Source organism: Rhea americana, unplaced genomic scaffold (assembly GCF_003343005.1).
Source record: "Rhea americana isolate MKP2758 unplaced genomic scaffold, rheAme1 scaffold_45, whole genome shotgun sequence".
Lineage (NCBI taxonomy): Eukaryota > Metazoa > Chordata > Aves > Rheiformes > Rheidae > Rhea > Rhea americana.
The window spans coordinates 1,831,402-1,855,712 of NW_028186590.1; the positions used below are offsets into that span (position 1 = coordinate 1,831,402).

The 24,311-nt window shown below is 37.0% G+C and overlaps 1 protein-coding gene across 1 annotated transcript in view; it reads left to right on the plus strand.

The window, feature by feature from the left end:
- Positions 1–24,311, plus strand: part of SMAP1 (small ArfGAP 1) — a 106,302-nt gene that overhangs the window by 32,449 nt on the left and 49,542 nt on the right. The window contains exons 3-5 of the mRNA XM_085316040.1: positions 3,837–3,922; positions 8,630–8,705; positions 17,888–17,965. Of these exons, the coding sequence (XP_085172166.1) occupies positions 3,837–3,922; positions 8,630–8,705; positions 17,888–17,965 (240 nt within the window). The remainder of the gene's footprint in view (positions 1–3,836; positions 3,923–8,629; positions 8,706–17,887; positions 17,966–24,311) is intronic.

A 24,311-nucleotide genomic window follows, 5' to 3' on the forward strand; every position in this document is an offset into this window, starting at 1 on the left:
GTCCCCTCATCCAGGTCACTGATGAATAAGTTGAACGGGATGGGAGCCAGTCCTGAGCCCTGGGGGACACCACTAGCCACAGGCCTCCAACTAGACTCCATGCCACTGATGACGACCCTCTGAGCTCTGCCCTTCAGTCAATTTTCAATCCACCTCACTGTCCACTCCTCTAACCCACACTTCCTGAGCTTCTCTAGGAGGATGTGATGGGAGACAGTKYCMAARRCYTTGCTGARGTCAAGGTACACAACATCCACTGCTCTGCCTTCATCTACCAGCCAGTCATTCCATCATAGAAGGCTATCAGATTGGTTAAGCAGGATTTCCCCTTGATGAATCCATGCTGGCTACTCCCGATCACCTTATTTTCCTCCGTATGTCTGGAGATGACATCCAGAATGAGCTGTTCCCTCCCCTTTCCAGGGATGGAGGTGAGGCTGACTGGCCTCTAGTTGCCTGAGTCCTCCTTCTTGCCCTTCTTGAAGACTGGAGTGACATTGGCTTTCTTCCAGTCCTCAGGCACCTCTCCAGTTCCCCAGGACCTTTCAAAGATGGAAAGGAGAGTGGCTTGGTAATGACATCCGCCAGCTCCCTCWGTCCCTGTGGGTGCATCTCATCCAGACCCATGGATTTGTGGATGTCTAGCCTGCCCAGAAGGTCTCTGATCCTTTCCTCCTCAACCAAAGGAARGTCTTCCCTTCTCCAGACTTTCTCCCTCACATCYAGGCTGCAGGATTYCTGGGGGCTGCCCTTAGCAGTGAAGACTRAAGCAAAGAAGGCATTCAGTAATTCTGCCTTCTCTGTATCCCTTGTYACCAGGGCCCCCTGYCCCATTCAGTAGCGGGCCCACATTTTCCCTAGTCCTCCTCTTGCTGCTGATGTATTTGGAGAAGCCCTTCCTGTTGTCCTTGACATCCCYTGCCAGACTCGATTCCARCTGGGCCTTAGCCTTCCTCGCYGCRTCTCTAYATGCTCTGACTGCATTCCTATARTTCWCCCAAGCAGCCTGTCCCCTCTTCCACATTCTGTGTASTTYCTTCTTCTGCCTGAGTTTGGCCAAGAGCTCCTTGCTCACCCATGCAGGTCTCCTGTCCCCTTTTGCTGCACTTCTTACTCATARGGATGCACTGCTCTTGAGCTTGGAGGAAGTGATGTTTGAATATCAGCCAGCTCTCCTGGCCTCCCCSTTCCTTCTAGGGCCTGAACCCATGAGACTCTACCAATTAGGTCTCTGAATAGGAGAAAGTAAGGAAGAGTACACCCATCTCTCTGACCTTTGCATACTTTCTCTTGGTGTACTAGCTGCTGAATTTTCCAGGTATGCTCCAGTGTGAAATCTGCACCTTGCTTTCTGCTGCCTTCTTTTGACATCAATCATTCCATGATTTTGGATGTGCTGGAGAATTCTTCCTCAGTTAGYTCAGGGCCTGAATGCGGTGGCAGCTATTTGCTCTGGTATGCTTCTTTCACACTGTTGTTTTTAGCATCAATACTGCATAGGGATCTTTTTTATTTCCTTTTGTAATACTCAAAGTAAGTATTCTTATTGCTGTGGCTCTTGGTCTGAGGAGCCATCCTGAGGTGTGTGGCAGCAYAGCAGTTACTTTATGCCTTACATTGTTCTAGAGCGGTTCTATGTGGTTTCATTTAGCAGTTGCCTCCCATTTCTTAAAACAGAGATCTTGACTTGGGATCACTTGGTTAGAGTGAGCGTTGGCAAGAGTACCTCATTATCAGGGAGGAATGAGGATGTTCATGGCAGATAATTATTCTTCATAACTTAGGGATGCTGATTAGATAGCTGCTTCAGGAGTGCAGAAGTTCTTTGGCATCAGTGTACTTGAGTTTCAGGTGGTCAGAAGCATGTGCAGGGTTTTTCCTTCTTATATTCATATCTGTAATATTCTTATATTTTGAGAATTGCAAGTGGCAGAACTCTTCACCAGCGCAAAGAAGCAGGTAGGAACCTGATCTTTTCCACTCTCTTTGAAATTGTTGAAGCTCTACATGCGGGTCAATGCTGAGATGCATTACGTGAACAAATGTGAGAGAATAGAATGGAAGTGGGAAGCAAATTTTGTGCGTTGGTGGACTTTTGAGTAGTGGGCCCTGCTTGAAATGGATTGAAATGTTTAACAGGAAAAGCTACAATATGAGAACAAGCTGAGTTTGGAATCTGCGTACATTGTGTACCTCTTTCCCTGCTATTCTTCTTTTTTTTCAGATTCTCTTCAAAGAATGTTACTATTTACTTTTAAGTGCTCCTATCTGACCCTGGTAACTGTCTCTAGCACTTACTTTGTCATTGTGGAATCCAAAGGATCAGTAGGCTTGGGGAAGATGCAGTCTCAGAGCAGAGCTTTGCTGAGCCTTTGAGATGCTTCATTTTGCAGTGGATGTGCTGTCCTCTTCTCTCCTCTAGGCAAGTCTTTTGAGAAGATGTCTCCCTGCTATTGCAAGGCATAATCGAATGTGCTTGCCATTCTCTTTCCCCCTAGTACTTCAAATCTCTCTATTTAGGAAATCTCTGCATCTTTCAGTTGCAGTTTTGATTGATTTGATCATACTAGGAGATTTGTCCAGTTTCAGGATGGCAAATTGATTTCATGTTCTAAAGGCTCTTGAATGAGTTAGTTTTCATGTACCCTGTTTGTTCAGTTTGCCAATAAATTTGAATCTGGTGCTTAGGATGATTGTCAATTCTCTATCTGAGCTCCTGAATTGTTACTTCTACATTTTCTCTGTGGTGTAAAGTGAACGTGATTATTGACCACAAGCACAGGTGTTGTTTGGACCGGTATAGTTGCTCTTTTGTGTATCCTATCAAAGAGTGTTAATCTAGAGTGAAATCTGGGGCTGGGAGACCAGTTTTTCCATTACTTCTAATATCTTTTGCTTCTGGGATTTAATACRTTCTCCATAACCTTTGATGTTCAAAAAGCTTTTCTTTATATTAAACCTTTGCAGATCCTAGTCCTCTTGGAGAACCCTCCCTACTGGGTGATCTTAGAGTTGTGTCAGCTCTACACAAGAACTTACCTAACAAGCCAGTTTGAACCTGAAGATTTGTTGTGTCACTCCCAAGAGTGGTCACCACACTCTAGCAAAGCTTAGCACCGTTGCAGAACGCTCTGTGCAACGCTTCCCTTCTGAGCTGAATGTGCTGTTAACAGCTTCATCAAACATTCCCAAAGCACACAACTCTAATGTGGCTGTCGAATGATTGAGGGCAACTCTAACTGTCCAGGAGGGTGATTTCATGCAGTTTTCCTGCATGTGCAGGGGTATTTTCAAAGATTCTTGTGGTTTTGGGGAGGTATATTTAACTGGYGTTTCTTTTATTTTAGCTTCCTTTCCTGCAGACCAGAAGTCCTAGTCACTCAAATGTGATTTTGTGCTAAGGCAGTGAAATGATATTGAATATACTCACTAGCCACTTTGATTCACTCTAAGGAGAGCATGTCCTGTGTAGATAGTACAAGAGTTTATTTTGTTTTGTTTCACTTCATGAGATTGAGCAGATTGTGGGCAGCCTCAGCCTGCTCACAAATGTCTAACGTGGTATTATTTATACCTTTTAATAATCTAGATACCCCACTTRAACTGATAGAATATTAAGTATGGCATATTAATGGGGAGAAGTAATCAATTTTAGCTTATATACTAATATATAGAATTAGTTTGAGAAGTGGAAGCTCTTAAATGATATAATTCCGAGGCATCCAGATTCTTTAAAACTTGCAGTGTCATTTAAGCACTCTTCTAGCATTCTGACTGTTTTAGGATTTGAAGTATTGATAGTCATGAACTAATTGTTTTCTACTGCCTTTCCTTAGTGCATGCAGGAAATGGGAAATACCAAGGCAAGATTACTCTATGAAGCTAATCTACCGGAGAACTTTAGAAGACCTCAAACAGATCAGTATCCTTTTTGCTRTAGTTTTCATATTTAAATGACTTCAATGCAATTCAAATATTATGACTGTTTCTTGAAACTGCTAGATTGGGCAAATTGTATTATTAATCATTTCATTGATACAGTTATGTAAGTCCTGGGAARTAACAGTGTAAGGTGGAAATGTTTCAGAATAGTTGTAAATGACTTCAGCTATAACAAATATACTTCTTAATGAGATTTTGCAAGCCCCATTTATTTTTACTATCAAAAGAGGTGACTTCATAAATTCCATGTATGTGTAGGAATTCCAAGAGAACCAGAGCACTCTTGCATATTCTGTCCTTATCTTGAATAACTGCCAGCTGAAGTTAGAAGCATTTGAACAGAAAATAATGAGTTGAACGGTAAAGTAAAATTGGCATTTGAACCTTACTCAAGAGCAGTAGGGGTTTCCGCTGCTTGATTTTAAGTATTCTGTAGTTTTTGGAGTTGAAGTGTATGCACTCTATGAACTGTGTGAGCACGGATGATTAGTATGGAAATACTTAAATAAATCAAAGCTCTGATAGCTATCATTTGTGCTAGAATGCGATTATTACTATGTACCAGGAAGGGGAGGGCTGGAGGAAAAACTGTCTACTTCTAGTAAAGGGCTTTCCTCAGGAATTACCTTTWTCAAGTGTACTGAATCCATAGGATAATGCATAATGACATTAATTTAGATCTGTATTAGCTYCTGATTTAGTGATTGTGTTCCACAGGTAAGATTCGGTTCATGTARTTCTACTGGACCTCATAACTATGAGATCTGAAACACCTGCGGTTAGGTGAACTGAATCTTTTCCTAGGTCTCTTAGCCTAATGGTGATACAGCCTATGGAGGCTGATAAACTGACTTAGTCATAGCTTGATCTGAATCTTCTTCYTCTATATCCAAAAGTGATCATGGTTCACCTGTTTATTAGGTACTGTGCTTGATATGTTACATGTAGAAGATCTTTTGAAGGGTCAGGCTATTCATTATAATTTCATTCAAATAATTTTATTATTCATAAAAGGCACTTGAACAAAACAGTTATGTTTCTTGCTATTCTGGTAGCTTTGAATTAAGGATAGCTAGGCATAAGAACAAGAAAAACTGGAACCAGATAGTGCTGTAATATTTAGGCTATAATATTATAGAATTTTATTAAAGTCATAAGACTAAAACTTATTTGAAAGCTGATCTTGAAGTTGCATATTTTGTACTTAACTGCAGTTAACTTGAATTTACTGTTACTATTGCAGGAGAAKCAATAAGCCTTTACTTTAAGCTTTTGTTGTCAGTTAAGACCAAAAATTTCATTAGCTCTCTTGCACAGTAGATCTCATAAACAACTGAGATAATCAACAATTCTGCCACTTCAGGCTTATTTTAGACTTTCAAAATAATTCTTTTGTTGACACTGCATACCTTGAGACAATTATACAGTCTCTTGAACAGTTTTCTATTTCTAAATGCTAACTTGGTACATTCAGTATATTTAATTGCATGGGTTCTTATTAAAGATAGCAGCAGATGACAGGATGCCAGCATTTTCTGCYTTATTTCTCAGTTCTTCCTCAACTTCAGCAGCTACTTAGCTAGCCAGTGCAAGTGACAGGCTGCTGTGATACAGGCCCTTTTACCGCTCCTATTCGCTTGACCTTTGTTTGTATCAGCATAAAATCATCGGRTCTATTCTGATTGTGAATATTTTCGATATTCTACATTTCCTTTTGGATAAACTATGAAAACATCTAGCTATGTAATGATCATTGTTGCATATACTGTTTTGTATTAATGTTTAACTTCCTATRGCATTATGATACAGGTATTTCTACTTTTTAGGTGGTAGAATAGAGACACAGGATTCTGTGTGGGATCTGCCAGCAATCTCCTTCTAAAGATTCCCTGTCTGACTTCTGCTGCTTAATCACAAGACTGACCTTTATAGTATTTCTCATTCTTCTGTTGCACCTGGCAAGATATTCTGGCCCCAAAGTTATCTTTGGGGATTATCTTGATGGTCTTGTGTGTCAATATTAGCTTCTATTTGAAAGCTGTTTTGTTCCAAGAGCTGGTTAAATCACTCTATGATTTTCTTATGCCTTCATTTTACTTGCCTCTAAAAACAGTTTTGACATCTGTTGAGTTTGTTTTAAATTCCTTTAGTAACGAGAGTGCCATCGATTGTTTATCTGTAGAAACTTAGAGATGGTCCAAAAATTCCTGCGTGTTGAAAAATGTTAACTTGAATACAGTGGATGTGTTTCAAAACATGTAACTTATTACCCCCGTGTAATAGCTTACCGAAAATCAAACCTTATCAACTTCATATACTTATGATTCTGTATTAATATTTTTCAATTAAAACTTTCTAATTATCTGAAACATCAAATGTGAAGTTAGCCAACCTAAGCATTCTAGGAGACTGCTCAAAATARAGTATGATTTCTGCAGGACAACAGCTGAAGTGGGGAGCACCAAAATCTGCTAACTTAAACAAAAAACAATTGACAAAGTAAGTGTTCCATCTGAAAATGTTAATTCTGGCAAGTAGCTAAGATTTCTCCTTKGAAGAAAGAGTAAGTTGTTCTAAAGCATCTCATGACAGTCAACTCTAAATCCGGTAATTTTCCTCACTGAGTTAACAATAAACTTTTATCTGCTAATATGGTAACATCCAGGGACTGATACGTGTGTATCAGTGTAGTGCATGTAAACTGCTSTATCTAGTTTTGAATGTTTTCAATCTACTTGTAATTATTTTTATATATTATGAAAYATCAGCCATTAGTTACAATTGAATACAGATAGCTAGTTACAACCCAAGATGGTATTCATATGCTAGTTTACTGTTTCACTGGTTCTGTGTGTCAAGTATGCTGGATAAAGCTGCTTGCTGTGGACATTGAGAACAAATTCTGTCTGTAAGAGGTCTAAAATGCAGGTCAGGACCTCACACTATTATTAAAAAGAAAGGAGCATGGCACGTTGGAGCATGAAGATCTCTCTTTTCCTTCACTGACTACAAAAGGAGYGTGGAGTGACCCACGTTGGGAAGCTACAAATTAAAATGCTTAAACTCATCTCAGTTGCTTTAGTAAAATGCATGTATATTAATTGCCTAAGTAATCAGTAGGTGTAAGAATTGATTCTAGTGTTGAAAGCTGTCTTGAGTTAGGTGTTGAGTTAAAAGAATGCCAGTATGAGGAAATACTGACTTACCAAAAAAGCTCACAAACTACCTGAAGATTGGGAAGGAAAATCGCTACTCCTGGTAGTTGTCTAAGGTTGGGATTCTTGCTATATTTATTTCCTTCTCTCTCTCTCTTTTTTTTAATCTCTGTTTTTGAAATACTAAGTTTCAAGAGTGTTTTCCAAATTCTACTATAGCCGTATTTTTTACAGCAGAGGCTTCAGYGCTACTTACACCCTGTCAAGTAAGCACATTATATACTTGGTTCTTGCTTGAAGGTTCTTAGGTTTTGCTGTAGGTACTTCAGCTACCTAGGAATTAGTTCTGATTGCAGTATGGATAGCTGCAGTGATTATTTGCCCATGTTGGGGAGTGATGCCCGTTATTCATTCCTTCTGAATTTTTTTTATTAAGCTGAAAATGGGTGAGTTGGCTAAATAGGTTAGGTCATGTCTCATGTGATAGTTGCATAAACTAATTTAAAACCAAATATGGGTGCTGAGGGTATGATTTGATGTGCAGAATGGAAGAGCTGAGAGYGCTCTGAGCTCAGTGTTAATCTTAAGAGCCAGTATGTGGAAATAAGGTATCTTTCCCTTAATTGAGCAAGATTGATATGGGAGTTAGAGATACAAAGAATCTGAGCTTGGAATTTTGCTTTTTGGATGGATAATCATATTGCAGAGTAAATTAGTTAAAATTTATTCTACAGATACTAGAGAATCAGCTTTATATATGGTTAAAGTATTAAAACTGCTTTGGAAGAGCTGCTTTATGTGCTTAAAAATAAACTGAGATAATAGTTGAAAAAACACAACTAGCATCCTTTTTCTTTTTGTGCTTGAGCTAGTGACTCATCAGATCTCGTCTTCTATGTCAGTATGCTTGCTACGATTTCCACTTTTCCTTCAGTATCTTTTCATCAGTATTGCTTTGGTTTTCTTTCCCTTCCACAGAGATGTTTATTGTAGTAAGTCATCCAGGAGAGTTTTCTGTTGATCTCAGAGAAGAGTTTATGATCAGCTTTTGATGCATGGTATAAATTGTGCAAATCAGAAAACAGCTACATATCATCTTTTTTTCTTTTTTTTTTTCCTGAAATAAAGTAATCTTTCCAAGATATGATGGCAGACTGTACTTTTAATTATTTACTATAAGTATGTGAGTACCTTTGCAAGTTATTTACAGCACTACAGCCCTGCAGCTTATAAATATTAAAATATCGTAGCTGTGGAACATTGAAATACTTTTAGTATTTCTTTCTCATACTATTTTATTAACAGATTATACTGTGATTGCCTTTCCCCCCCCCCCCTCCGGTAAAGGAAACCCCTATTTGGACAATGCAGTAGCAGTTGTTTTGTATAAAAAGAGTTTTATTTTCTTTTGCTTTAAAACTACAAAGTGATATGGAACAAGAATCTTATTTTAACCAAAAAAGCTGATAASTTATCAAATTAATGTTGCTGTTTAACTAAATGCATGTTTTCCTTAAACTAGCTATTTCCAGAGCTGTGGAATTTTTCATCAGGGATAAATATGAAAAGAAGAAGTATTATGATAAAAATGCAGTTAATGCCTTCAATGTAAGTAAACAATTTCACTAATATTCTTTTCTTACTTGCAAGCTATATAAGAGAAATGTAGAGAACATTTAGGTATAATTTTATAACAGAAGAGGTACTATATTCAGACATATTCAAATTCACTTTAACAGTAGAAAACTTGGACATGCGACTAAAAGCTTTCTTTTGATATCTTTTGAAATCTACTTCCAGATTTGGTAAAGTCAGTGTACTTTGTGTTACATTTATAAGATCAAAGCATCCAACAAATAGCTTGCTTTAAGCCTTTCATATTGTGATGTTTTGCTCTTTCGTGTTTTTTTTTTTTTTTTTAACAACATACTTGTACATTCTTTCTGAACATCTTTTTCTGTGGTACAGGAGTAAAATAGGATTGCTGTTTCTTGCAACCTTTTCTTCCCTCATTCTTCAGAAAATCTTGAGGAAAAACGAAGGTATTTTGAGACCTCTTGTGAGGGTCWTGTTGCTCTGCTGACTTCTAGAAGGGTACTTATACTGACGTGTACTGTAATAGGAAATTTGGGCAATCAGGCGGTTTTATAATCAAGGAGCTGTATGTTCACCACAGTGAACAGAGTGCTTTACTCGGCAAAGCAGTTTCAGGAATACTAGCATTTAATGAAGTTCATGACCACTTTCGTTTTTTTGATGCAGCTATTTTTGGGGCCTATGACTGAGCTTACATAATTTTTATTTATATATGTATTTCTATGTTTAAACACTCCTTCTTCTACATCTGTAGTATTGAAATACAGCCTAAAATGTAACTGCATCACTGCATCTGAGTAAACAGTGAATTTTGTCAGGGAGATGAATGCCAGGTTGGGAGGAAGGAGTGGGAATTTATGCTGCCTTTGCCAGCAGTRAARATGGATCTTCGAACTATTTTCATTRTAGGATAAAACCAAGCTGAAAACTTGAGAAGCTCAATTCATWAGGTATTCCTGAAGTAAAGGGGCAGTTGCTCACTTACGAGGTGAAACACAAATTGTAGTTTGAATTACGATGTTAGTAGCYGTTGTTTACTTTGATTCTGAAGTAGAAATTGGTTCACAACTATACCTCTTTAAGTAAGTTTTAAAGCATCACAAGATCGTTCTAAACAGAGAACCTAGGTGTCTAATATGATAGAAACCACTGCTGCTTTAATATATTTGAAAGACTAATCAGATTTTGCTCATCCTATTGCAAACTAATATAAATTGCTTATCTCTCATGGGACCAAGAGTAGAATCCAGAAATCCTAAAGTAACAGCATGTTTCTGCTGACTAGATAGCAGCCTTTTATTTCTTCTACTAAGGCTTTTCAGTCAACAACTAACATGAGGTGCATGAACTGTCTAAAGACGCAAGAACCAAATATGTCCTATTATAAAATAATTTAACACCAACCAGTCATGCAAATGCACATTCRCCTGCTTATCTTTAGGGTTGAGGAAGGCAATCTATTGAGGGGAATTATATATAGCAAAATCTTAAGCGCACACATGACCACATTTGCTAAGCTAGTGTAGTGAGGAGGAGGAGCTCCTGCTCRTGCTCTTGTAGCCCTCTGTCAAAAGTTTTGGTAGCATTGAAGCAGCTGATAGCATGATACTTCCATCAGCTGGAGTCCTGTTCAGACTGTATAAGGGTTTCTTGCTTTACCTGAGTTAGTTAATTTCCCCGAGGTGCTATTTAAAATTGTAAATGATTTTCCTGGATTTGGTCCACTGTTACAAATAGCTGGTGATAAAAACTTTAGGTAGCATCAGAGTTGTACATTTTAACAGAATTCAGTCAAAATAATATGTTATTTCAATATTARTTTAATTATTGGGAAGGAGATGGCTGTCTTTTCAGATTTCACTAACAGTACAATTTCTGTATTAATGTAATCTCTCAGTTGGCACCTAGGAGTATATGTTGGGGGGGGTCAGCTTTTGATTCCCTGATGCTCAAAATTCTTGTATCTTACTTATTTTGTTACAAAATTTTAATTGTGTAATTGTATGTTCTCTGACCACACTGTTTTAGTTCTAACTTTGAAATGTTAGAGGCACATAATATGATGATAAAATTAGCYGGTGCAAAGAACAGTAGTGTGACCAAACATACAGACTAAAAATAGGCAAATATGGAAAATYTAATGACTTCTTCATGGTTCAGTGAAAAGCGAGGCAGAATAAAGCTTTAGGCAACAAACAGAAGTATTTTCAGTCACTAGTTGTATTTGAAATAGGATAATACATTTAAATAGAAATTAAATACACACTAGAAAAATCTAACATCATCTGAAAGAGACATGACTTGAAAAATAATTAACTTCACTATCAAAATGCATAGATCTCAAACTTTTCTGAGCCATTGTTATTGGGAAAATGTGCAGTGCTGATTCTGTAGCGTTGCTCAAGACTAAATATGTGATATGATGTATTCAGCTGTTACACCAGTTACTGATAACCAGTTTATGACACAGTACCCAGTACTGTGCCTCTTTCCTTTCTCTTGTTCTGCTGCCCAGACTTAGTGCAGGTTTGTGACTTGTCTATAGTGAGACCTGGGAGACGGACACTATTGAACAGTTGCTTGGTACTGGGAAACATTCTGAAATTAGGTCTATCTCCTAACCACAAATTCAGGCTTTCACCTTGAGAGTAGTGTCCTGGAACAGAGCATGAACAATAGCCCCTAGCAGTCAAAAAAAGGTTTTCTGGGTCTTTATGTCAGGTTAGGAGTGGCATAATAGAAAATCACCTGGGTGATCACGCTATGCTTGTTTATTCTTTAGTCAAGTAGGAGTACTTGCAAAAAATATAAAAAACAGGATTCACTCCAGAATAAGCAATGTATCTTGAAAAAAGCCAACAAAACCTACGGGCTTTGTTGCCTCAAAAGCCTCAAAAGTCTCAAAAATGATACAAAAATGATACACAAAGCCACAAAAATGATACATTCACTGCATATACCCCCACAAAAATAGGTTTAAAGGCAGCCTGAGAATTCAAGGGAAAAACTAATGTGGAAAGTTTTTATGTGTGCCTTTCCCTTTTTGGAATATTTAAGGGTTTTTTAGGTGTTAGTTGGAGCAGAAGCCTTTTTCTAACAGCTGGATCTCTTGAACAGTTACGTATGTGCTTGTTGCTTCATGATGTTGTATTAAAAGGGRAGCAAACTTCAGAAAAATAGATAAAAACGTTGTGATTTAAATAATACTTCCAGATATTTTCAATATATTGGAATGTCAACTTTTTCTCCCTTTTCTGATTTTTTTCCCCTTCAATTGCCATTGAAATTGCAGTATTTGACCACTTAAAAACTTTATTCTGACCAATGCGAAGAAAAGAATTACAAATAAATTAGTTTACCAAGAGAGGCAAAATGAGTTTTGTTGCACTGCATGGAAGTGTCTTCAGACAGATTGGCTGAATATGACTCTTGTAACACACTGCTGAGTCTGCTTAGCAGTCTGAGCTGTCATTTGTTCCGRTGTATCAGTTTTTGGGGGCTCTCTTTCAGTAACTTCTCTGCGCCTCTGGAGTTCTCATTGCATCTGGTGAGATGCCAGGTACATCCACCAACTATGGAACAAGGTAATAATTTCTTTAAGTCATAAACGGCTAAATTTAAATGAAGCTCTGTAAGCAAGAGTGTCTCTTTCAAAGTTAGGGTATAGCTCAGAGAAGCATAATCCTCAAGGAAAAAGGCTTTTAAGGCGGAAATGCTTTGTACTCACAGAAGCTGTTACTTTCTGGTCAGCACAGAGAGTGGAAACTTTGTAGTAACTGGATRCATGTTACTCTTTCAAAAACTGTTACATTTATGATGATTTGTAAATACTAGATGTAGTTGTAGGGTTCTGACACTATGACTGRAACTGCATTGGCAATGCTATGCTATTTGTCATGTTTAGGGAAGTGTATCCTCACTATGGGAACTGTATTGCATTGAAGCTGTATATCCTGTGACAGACTTGGAAGTGATATTTCTCAAGCCACTGCCTATCGTAATTCTCTCTCAACATTAAGACTCATACTAGTATAAAAGATCAGTGCTTTCTTTTTCAGGAAGTTGTTCATTATCCTATTGTGGTAATACCTCAGTTTATCAAGATTTATAAAAACCAATTGCTTTAACCTACAGATCTCTTGATCTGTCTAACAGGCTTCCGGTTTTGCTTTGATAAGATATAATTCTGAAACATGCAGGACTTTCCTTTTTTAAAAAAATATTTAAATGTTTTAATGAATATTTACCTTTAAAAAGAATTTAGAAGCAATATAAGTAAGAAACAATTGAACTTGACTGTATATTACTTGGGAATATATGTGTATTACCGTTCCGTGAATACTATGTGTGATATAGGCACTGTTAACTGTGGGAATAGTCTTTTGCTRTTTGAATATTCATCTATGAGCAGCAGCAGTTGTTGACAAATTGACTTATTCAAAGTTCTTTCAACTTAATACTGTCCTCTTCGTAGAATTAACTTTATGCTGAGTCCTCTTAATAATATTTAGAAATGAAAGTGGGCTGCGAAGGATGCAAGGTATAATACAGAATCCGTTAAAGAAAGCTTCACATAGTCATGAAAGGATTAGGGGTCTTTATAAACTTGATACATCTAAGAWATGGTAACGTGTGGGATATACATGTGTTTGAGTCTTTTTATCACTAAGAGCTCGTCTGCAGCAGTTGAGGACTTGCATCAGTCCTGTAATTTAGTAACTGGTGTATAAACATTTACCATGATGGTTGATGTGAAGTAGTTTTGTATGTTAAACTCTTCTTCAGGTGGGTGCTGATATGAAGCTGTTTAGAAATATTCCACTTCAGACTTGCACCTGCTTTCCACTTTTAAGCATAGGCCAATCTTTTATATTCATCGTAGGTTTTTTTATTTGCTTGTTTGTTTTTATGTATGTAACAGTTCTAGAACTGGAGGATAAAACATGCAAAGCAACTCTTTATGCTTAAAACTCTTTATGCTTCTCTAGGTCATTATCTCCTGGAACCCTGTTAAAAAAGCGCAAACAACAATTACACAAATAGCTTTACATGCTAAAAAAAAAATGACTTGAAAGATTGATAAATTAGTGCTTTTTGTGGAGCAAATAGGAACCTAACTACAGATGTTAGGCAGATATCCCAAAAGAATGAAAAATAAAGCTATCTTGATGGGGTTTTCTTTTAATTCTTACTTGTTTAGGAAAATGAACTACCTTACTCTTGCASTGAAACTCCTTATTACAGTAGGCAAGACTTGTGTAGTTCTGAATCTGCATTTAAAAAAGAAATTCCACAAATGGGAAAACTCAGTAGAAGCTAGTCATTGGACTGCCTTCATTTTAATTTATTCCCTCTATTTCCAATTATTATTTTTTTGTTGTTGATTTCTTTTTCTTTTCCGTTTTAGGCTTTTTATCCTCTATATCCTTCCCACCAGACCTTGGCTCAATTGCAGTTGCTCACTGTCTTCAATTTTTTGCTTTTTTTTTCCCTTCTGTTTGGGGTATATTGGTAGCTTTCTGGATGCCTTCCTCACTTACTTCCTCACTTGCCATGACTTAGAAAGGCACGGCTTAAGTCAGTGATGCAGAGCCAGGAAAGGGAGAGTCCCGTTGGTGAGGTTTCCAGCTGCAGCCTATAGTTTTGATGCCACCTGAGTGTTTGTACAAATGGGTCTTTCAGTTTATTGCCTTTGGGTGGTGGTATTTTCAATGTAGAAGCTGTGATAGATACAGCTATTCTTGGGTTTTGGGCCAGGTTGCTTTTACCAGYTCTCATGAGATTTGTCATCTGTATTGGGGAAGCAATGTTTGCAGTAGACTTTTTAACACTACAGATGTTTGTAGTCAAAACAGATTCATTAGCATACACAGATTGGAAGTGCTCTATGAGCTATACAACACAGCAGTAGTTTTGAAAACATAAAGTACTGCTAGAACTATAAAATAGCAACATACGACTTGTTGTGAACCACTGTTCTTCATCAATGTTTCATCTATTCAGTAGCTAATATCACCCATCATATATATGTATTGCAAACAGGACGTAGATATCAATGCTAACTTTGAATGATCTGGCTTTGAGAAYGAAATATGCAGAATAGTGTTGAAAGCTGTTTAGGAATGGCTTATGCTAATGAGGAGGACTATATATTGAGGGTTTTGCTGTACATTAGATAATATACTGCAGTTTGAAAATAGGAACGTAACACAATCTGTAAAAGTAAGGAGAGCTTGGTGGAGAGCACAAGGGAGAATGAAAATAGATTGTACTAAAGTCTCAGAACATCAGGTAACCCCACTGATTTGTTGAGACATTCTGTATGGGTTAGTTCCTGAGTTAAAAATGAGCATTTTGAAACACTCCTGAAAATCAAGTATGCAATGATTGAGTTGTTTGGTTTCTCCTCACACTTGAAGAAGGTATTAACATTCTTAATAATTACTTTTGTATTATTCAAAATTTGGAATACCCTAGTTAAATAATACCCAAGATAACAAGAGTATCTACCCATACACTGTAGTGTCATTATAGGTATTAGTTGTATTTAGTGCYAGTTTTGACGTATGAATGTGAGATAATACAACAGCTGAGCATAGATTAGGAACAAAATAGTTGAAATTGCAGGGCCTGGATTCCTGACTAGTTTGCTCTACCCCTCTTGAAGGCTCTTCTACGCTTAGCACAGTGCTGACCTGCTCCCAGTTCTGGAGATAGCTTGCGCAGTATTAGCTTGCTCTGGTAACAGGGCACTGATCAGCTGTTCCTTAAATATGTTTGTCCCAATGGCAAATAGTTTTCCAGGCTTYTCAGGTGCACTCATCAACTCTTGCTACTCTGACTGCTTAACCGCTGCTCATGAATGGATTGCTCCGGAGTCTGGTTTTTAACTGTATTTTGTGCTCAGGCTTATGCGGGCCCTCCAATTGACTTGACTGAATTTTTTCATCATTCATATTCCCTTATCTAGCGCAGCATCGTAGATAGCATATTTAACACGATACGATGGTGACAAAACTGCTCATCGGTCTCAAATCGTGCTGTTGCTCTCATTAGATCAACTGAGTCTGTTCTTTGTACACTGTAATGCTTTTTCTCTTAAAGATTGTCATTCATATGCCTTTTGTACCCTTGCTTGGTTGCGTGCTYGCATACGTGAAGTATGCTTTTGACTGCTGGTTATTACCCTGAAGAGAATGCAGTGCTGCTGTGTGTTTTTGAACATTACGTTTGGACATTTCTGCACTTGTCCATCCTGTCTCATATCACAGAGTAGACTGCAACTGCTTTTCACTCTGTCTGGCTGCTTATAGATTACATACTGTTTCTCCAGTACTTAGTTTGCAAAATTACAGTAATTAAACTTTCATAAGATTACCTTATTTTAGGTTAGATGCTCCCTTAACTTACATAGATGATATGTAGATTGAGAAGGACCATTATAAAAGGATGGAGATGTGACACAAACATCTATAGTGCTGATTCTGCCCTACATATCCCCCCCACACACACCCAAGAAATTCTGCTCATCTGTTTGTGTGGTYGGGAGCTGTTACCTGCTGTTCGTCTGTGAGAGCTAGTGACCTTTAGTTCTCTAAAATCTGAAGTATAAGAAAGAGTTAAAGAACAAAAATCCCACTTATCTTTAGAAAATTACTTTTTAAAATTTATTACTGGAGCTTATAGTTTAATATCTGAAATTACCAATTTTTCTGGTATCTTCCRTTACAGTGTAGTGAAATAAAGACCACTGTGTTCCTATTGTGGCAGAATGCTACACYGTAAGAAACTCCGTTTCATTGTGGCAGATGTATCAGTAACTCTTAATAACTTGAGAATTTTAAAACAGTAAGTTTAAAATTGAAGAGTATGCCTTTCATATTCACAGGTTAAATCTGGTTTAAAATTTGATCCTTTTATAAATCTTTCCTGAAACTCTGCACCATCTTGCAAGCTAAGCATGGTTTCTGAGTTTGTGAATATACTGGATATAAATATTCTGTGAATATTCCAAATATATAAGCTATGGTACTGGCAGCATTATCTATTAGAAATATATTGCATTTAGACATGAGGTAAGGCTTTTCTGTGGCTTTGTTTCCTTTTAATGCAAGCTGCTTTTTTGAAATTAAGTAAAGCTRTGTCATCTAAATTGGTTATTTTGATCCAGCATAATGACCTGCTCTGTAATAGCTTCATTTTTTAAAAAAAAATTCCTCATAGATAGTAGAGATGATACAAAGCAGTGTAGAAATGTCAGCTTTATAGCTTTGAAGATCTACTACCTGTTTGGTAAATGTAATTCAGTAGCATTTTTGTAGTAAATGGAAAAAAAGAAAGATAATGTTTCCATTAAAGTGATCAAATATGCAGGAAATAGGATGAGATGATGTATGAAAATGCATTTAGAGAAATCTCATTTTTTTTGAGCAAACGACATCTGTTGCATATATAACTTGCACCTTTTGGATAATTCTGGAAGTATGGTCATGCTAGTAGCAGTGTAGGATAGACTAGATAGTTAGTCTAGGAAACAGTGTTTCCTAGAAAGCGGCTAATATTTGACTAGTTGGTCTGGCATTGCTGGAACAACAAAAATGACCTCTCCAATAGGTCTGGCATTCCACTGCTAGGATGCTGCTTTATGTTAACCTAAGCTGTCTGCTCATTTGGTGTGCTCTGAAACAGTTAATTAGAACTTTAATTAATGTATAACTTTCAGCGTTATTTTGTATTGCTGTTAATGCAACTATTTTGTGACAGTGAACAAGAACAAAGACATTTTCTCCTCTCCCCCTCCCCTGGGGACAATGTGCCTTCATGCATCTGGGCATTGGTATTTCAGTAGTCACACTGGATAAAACTGAACAGTGGATGAAACCTAATTATTTTTCGTATGCTTGTGATACRATCTTAYYCAGGTTCATTTTCTTTTTTCTATTYTAGTGAATTTCATTATAAATCACTCATTGTTACCTAACGTTTTCCTTTAGAAATAGTACTGGTGAAAATTCAGAAAAGAAAAAAAATCAGGAAATACTTTGTCTTTTCTTCTTGTTTTTTTTCTATTTGGGGTGAATTTTTATCCCAAATTCTTGAAAAAGAATGAAAATCATGTCTCTTAGCTGCCTTTTCTGCCCCCTTTCCACTTGWTCTTGCTTATTTTCCTCTCATTTCTTTCCTCTTTTATATAGATATCCTCTTCTGATGCTGCTCAGCCTTTGGCATCCTCTCCCTCTCTACAAGCTGCTGCCGAGAAGAGCAAAGCTGAGGTATACTGTTTTCTAGTGTAACTCTTGTCAGGTTACTTTATCTTTAGTAAAGCTTGGGGCATTTAAAATACTCCTGTCCCCCTTGCTTCCTGGAATAGGTAAATGAAGAGAACTGATTCAGTGGGATAAACCCCACACCTGTRTGATTGTCATATATTGATACCTTTATGTTGAAATTCTGATTCTGCTCTGGTTTAGTGTCACAGAACCATGTCAAAACGCTTTTTTTCCTTCCTAGCTAATGGGTGTGAGTGATTTGTCCTGTCCTCTCAGGAATAATTTTCAATACCTTCCTATATTACTTGCTTGTTTCAGAATCCAAATGATCAGCCGTACACTTTGGTGGATATAAGTGTTGAAATAAGCTAGTGACCCTTTTGTTAACTCATATGCTGTTTTTAGTATCCCTTCTATTTGGGAGTGTATATATATATTGAAGTTGCATTTAATGTTTAGAAGGCCTATGAACAATTTAATACAAATAAGGTAAGGCATCAATCATATGAAAYTCTCAGTAAATGTCAGACTTCCTAATGTAAATGAAATGCATCTTTTAAACATGAATGCCTGATGTTAGGCTTTTTTATTTGACACTTCACTTTAATTGAGTGAAGTGTCTAAATTGAGACTGTATATCRTATATAAAATAACTTATGATCTAAACATAAATCATACTCTCTTTCTTCTAGATACCATAAAATGCAGCCAGATGTTAGAAATTATTTTAGTTCAGCTATATTTAAATACTAATTAAAGCCTGAATTAGTCACATGGACTAGGCCGCAAGCCTTGGTAAATTTAACCTCTTGCACATTTTATAAGTTGTAAGAGGAACAGCAACAGCTGCTTCTCGTTATTCACCTTTCTCTTCTTAACGCTCTCTTTTGATGCATTCAAATTTGGAAGTTTCACTGTGTGATTATTTTGCCAGGTTGTTGCCCAAGAATGAAYCTTAAGGAAAAATGAAACTTTTTTTTCACAGAGTTAAAGAGCGAGGTGAAGAGTTTATTTTAGCATACTGATAATACTTTTTGACTATTTCTACAAGTAATGAAATAGCTGAGRGTTGAAGTTCTGCCATAAATATAACATTTTATTTGTTTTTATTTATCTGAATTTGTTTTTATCTGAATGAGATAAAGTTCATTTTTAGACAAAAAAATAAACATTGAAGTTTGCTTATTGAACGTGCGAAGTGTGAGGAGTCAGGGATTTTTAGRTTCTCAGTAAAAATATAGTGAGTGAAAATAAAATCACTGGGAATTAAAAGAGGTTCTGTAGGCCGTGTTAAGGTATGGAGGAGGAAGAGCTGGCGAGTAGTGCATTTTAAGTCTTCAAATCTCCAGTATGAAGAAATTAGGGATTTCTTAAGTGCCATGAGAGGCATTTATTGCTTTACACTTCTTTACCTTTCTGGAGTGTTTACGATATGAAACTTATTTGAAGCCCTCAAAGTTCTCAGAGTCTTGAGAAATAAAACTTTCCTAATACTTTCCCCTCTGTAAGTGAGGTCTTCTCTAGCCAAACATATTTAAACAAAACTCCTGTAGAAGTCAGACTGGAAATCAGGATATTCTGCAGAATAATGTGTGCAAAAGCTTTAAAACTACTTTCACTAGAATATGCTGTAGTAAATGTAAGATGCTGTGTTTGAAAATTAAGTGTGCAGTCATAGAACTTCCAACAATCTTTCCCAGGAGAGGAAGCAAACGGCAGTTGTCTAAGATGTAGAACAGCCTCCTTATGGGAAGAGATTGCATAAACTGGAATTATTCAGCTTGAAAGAAAAAAATACTTTTGGAAAAAGTATCACTGAAAAAGGTATGATAGTATACAAATTATAGATGGAATGGAGGAGGTTGGAGTGATTTTTCACTATTTTTTCCTACAAAAAGAAGTAGGAGCACAATAAATATGAAAGTTTTAAGATGAAACATGCTTCTGTACCTGTCCTCTTTGTAAGTTTTTTTTTTTCTTGAACATTTGACACTGCTATGGGAAGATAAGGGGTCAGCTGGGCCTCTTATCTGGCCCAGAATGCTCATTTTTGTGTTCCTACTTGCTCACTAAAATCCAATCTCTGTTATTCCACAAAACAGACATTCCAAAATGCTTTGCCCRTTTACTGCAGATTAAAATGCATTCTTTAATGGTTGAATCTGACAGATCTTGGCCCTGAGATAAACTGGGTCTATTCATGACTGTTGTGGTCATTATTTCCTCTTGCTTGAGTGACAGCCACAGTTAAGTAGGTGCTTGGTGTGATGGACTMATTTTCCAAGACCTGAGTGTTCAAGTAAACACCTGATGAAACARTTCACCTGGGTGACGTGCGGTTCGAAGGCAGATGATGTGCCACATCCCAATTGAAGCTGCATGGAACGAATGCTTTAAAAGCTGTTACTAACAAAATTTRGTAGTATTGCTAGCCCTCGCTTTGGTAAATTAAGAAATGGGATAGACATAATTCACTGGTCTGTAGAAATGTTGATGGAGAAATGGTTTGGAGAAACTTTTTGTTCCATTGAATAAATATGTAGGTTATTTCTCTTTATAAATATGGAACTTACACTTATATTAGATTGTCTACTGACAGTAGACTGACTGCATTTTTCCAATTGTAAAGGAGCTAATTCACAGTAAAATTCATCTTCCTTAGAAGTTTGTTTCAATTGCTGCACGGAGAGCCAGTTGTCCAGACCTTTATTTTTGTTATTAATGGGCATTCAAAGTGGGAATGCACAGTATTTTTGCACCAYATTCAACCCAATCGTGCTTCCTCCCCAGGGTAACAGAAGTGCTAATACTTGTGCGTGCTAATTGTGCAGTACTTTCTTTTGGGAGGTTCTTTATCCTTCATTTCTAGGCTCTGAAGGAAGCTACTAATAGTTGCTCAGACAATGTAAAGATGAACCTCACAAATACCTAGCTTTTGGATGTACAGATTTTCCTATTCTTAGAATTTGGTCCTCTGAATCAAGCTCACAAATAATATTTTTTTTTAATTTKGAATTTGATAATGTTCTCTTTCTATCACCTTCCCTCTGGTTTAGGGGTTTGGTTGAAAATGCTAATCAGTGAATATTTTATTTTACATGATACTGAATTTGTTGTTTAAAAGTGTACTGCTTTTTAAGGATGAACTGTATTCCCACAGCAAGGTGGAAAAAGTTTTTGTTGTGTGTTTTCAGTTTCATTTGTACTTATGAAAATGTTCAATACTAAATCCTGCTTGCCACGTGAACTAAACTTTTCTGMTCATTAAAATGTTCTTATTTTGAAAGCTAAGAATGTCTCTGGGATGCTAAACCTAAACTATATTAACCACAAGTACTGTCATTCTCAGTTTTGGTGCATGCTTGAAGGTCTGATTTTGACAGATGCACATTAGTTTTATGTATTTCTCTACAAAAATGCTTGTGGAAGTGTTATGGATGGATAAAGAATGACTGGAATTTAATGAACTGAGAGGGAAGAGTGGTTTCTTGTGCTCTGCATCGAAGAATCACTTAACCTTTTGAGGGAGGATGAAAGAAGATAAATCACCTTCCCACTTGGAAGTAAAAGTGTGAATGTGTTAACCTCTAAGCAAGCTACTGTCAATGGAATCATGAGGTTGCTGTTTATCACAGTTTCTACCATTTGATTAAAAACAAAACCACAGTGTGTGGTTGTGACCTGGAGCTTGTTTTGTGACTGCATCAGCACATGCTAAGTCACGCTTGTGTGCTGAATATGGCTTAAAGTTRGTAATTGATTTACTGATGTCTTGCAGCTTATTCACAGAATATGTGTTGAATAACACTGCTTCTGAATGGGATCTAGGGTGAAGTAATGCCTGCACGTGAAAGGGTACAGTTTCCTAAAGTACATATATACCACTGTACGGTATCTATGTACAGTACATGCTGTGCTCTGTGTCAAGTCCTTTCATGAGAAAAGTCAGATTTGGTTCTYTTTTCTTGCACTTGTTTCCTTTTAGCTGTAAAAAGTTAAGTTTTAGGGGGATTTGGGGTACCACTGTTGGTGTGCTTCATCTATGTTTTCTGCTTAGTTTGGTGTTGGCTTTTTGCAAGTTCCATTTAGCTTTGTATCTCTCCTTTTTTCTCTGTTTTGCAAAAGGTTACTGAGATGTCCAATAAAGTAATTTTGAAGACAGACGTRCGACTTTCCTTTGGATAGATCTGGTGCTAGCAATTCAAGGAAGCTTCCTTCCTTCTATACATTTTGCTTTTTTAGTAGACTGGCATCAAAGTGATGTACATAATTTAGGGACAAGGTGTCTTTTATACAGTAATCCTATAACTATGCAAAGAACCTGTTACCTTATAGGTACTCGTTATGAAGATACTGGCTGTTGGGAASTTCCCWGAGATACCACTTCAGTGCTTAGTAAACTTTTTTCTTTGCTGCTTGTCCTCTGACTTGGGTGATAATACTAAGTCTAATCTCATTGAATCATCTCTTTAGACTGAATTTTATAGCTACCTTCATTTTTGTGTATCTTGGATATCATTTCTAGTAGGGACCAGAAGTGCACTGTGGTTAAAATAGTGACTTTTCTACTGTGCCATCAATCTCAATGATCTCTTCTGGTAGATATGTTTTGGAAAACAAAAATTCCATGAAGTTGTAAAGGATGAATGATACTTAAATTCCTTTTAAAATAAAGAAGGGGGAGAGGGAGAACAGCCTTCATGGTAACGTTAGAACTATTTTAACCAAAATATCATCTGTTACACGGAGTGGAAAYGGTATATATGTGATGTTTAAAAAGAATCCTCATCGACGGAAATGCGGAGGCTGGTGAGCTTTSTTCATTTTTTTGTATTAGAGCTTCACAGCCAATTGTATAACCTGCTTCAATAATTGAAGACTTCCTAAAAATAGTAGTTTGCAGAAGAAAGTTGTTTAAAGGGTTTTAACAAAGTGATCCAAGCCTGCTGACTGAAAGAACATTTAGGAGCTACTGCCTCATCACCTCTATTACAGATGGCAAATTCTTGTTCCGTGCTGTAAAAACTCTTGTTTCATTCCAAATACTGAATGCAGTAAAAATATCTAGCAAACATGTTGGCTTTTCTTTTTCAGTCATTATTTGTTTCACTTTTACCTGATGGAGCTTTCCTTATTCCTTGGCTAAGTGTCAATCTTATGTATTGCTTTTTGGTACTACTAGAATAATTCGTAAACATTAATAACTCTCTGCAGAAAGTCGCATACAGGTTTACCTGTAATATTTCTTGTGCGGTACCAAAGACCAGCTTACATATCTTGGTTTTGTACGGGAATTGTCCTGCCGTCTCCTCGTGGTTAGTTCAAAATTTTCCTAATTACCTGATTAGTTCTTCGGTCACAGAGATTGGAATCAGCACTAATGAGAGTACTCCTTGGTGGAGATGAGCCTTTTTTCATGAGCCTAACACATGGCAGTTTCTGTGAATTTAGTAATTGTTGTAGCTTCWCTTCCACAAAATTGTCTTATTGCCCCCTCAACCCACGCAAGCTCTTAGCATCTAAATAGGCAGCGACAAGAAGTTCCACACCTTAATTTTGCTATGTGTAGAAAATAGTCTCCTTTTGTTTTGGACTTATTTTGAACCTTATTCTGTGGAGCCTTCATTTGATAGTTCACTGTTCTTATACTGGAAGACAGCAAGAAATCCCTGATTACTCTCTAAGTGCCTTTTGAGATGCTGAATCTATAATCTATCACATTTCAGCTGTCTTTTTGCATCTCTGAGCTGCAATGTAGTTTGTATAGCTGATTCTCATAGGAAGGCATTCTGTGCCTTGAAAAATCCGTGGTACTTTTTTCTAAGCATTTTCCATATTCCAGGAGGAATTTCTAGCAGAATCTACATGCTGATATCTTTTGACCATTGTTTCCAGATTTCTGAAACAGAAATTCAGGACTGATTCTATTTTGATTTATGGAAAGATGGGCGATGCAGTGAAAGTAATTCTTCATTCAGAACGTCTCTAGTAGTAGTCAAACGTGGCATGCTGTCCTGTTTTCTTCGACTCTTTGTGGAGCTTTACTCTTGTGGAGGAGATACCAGTGAACATCAAGTGAGGGGRTAGCAGCAAAGATGAAATTCTCCTGGAAGGACTTCTCTAGAAGGTGATGTAAAGCAGTGAAATTAAGTGATATAGAAGAAAAAAGGTTTAGTAAGGTACAGTTAGTTTTTGTAAATAAGTGGCCTTTCCCAAACATTTCTTTTTCTGGCCAGTTATGGATGTGTTCTTCTCTTCAGATCTGCTTAGCTTAGAAAGAGCAACACTATTTGAGTTTTTCCTTCTGCTTATAAATGGAAATGCAAATGAGAAATTGAAAGCATGTTTT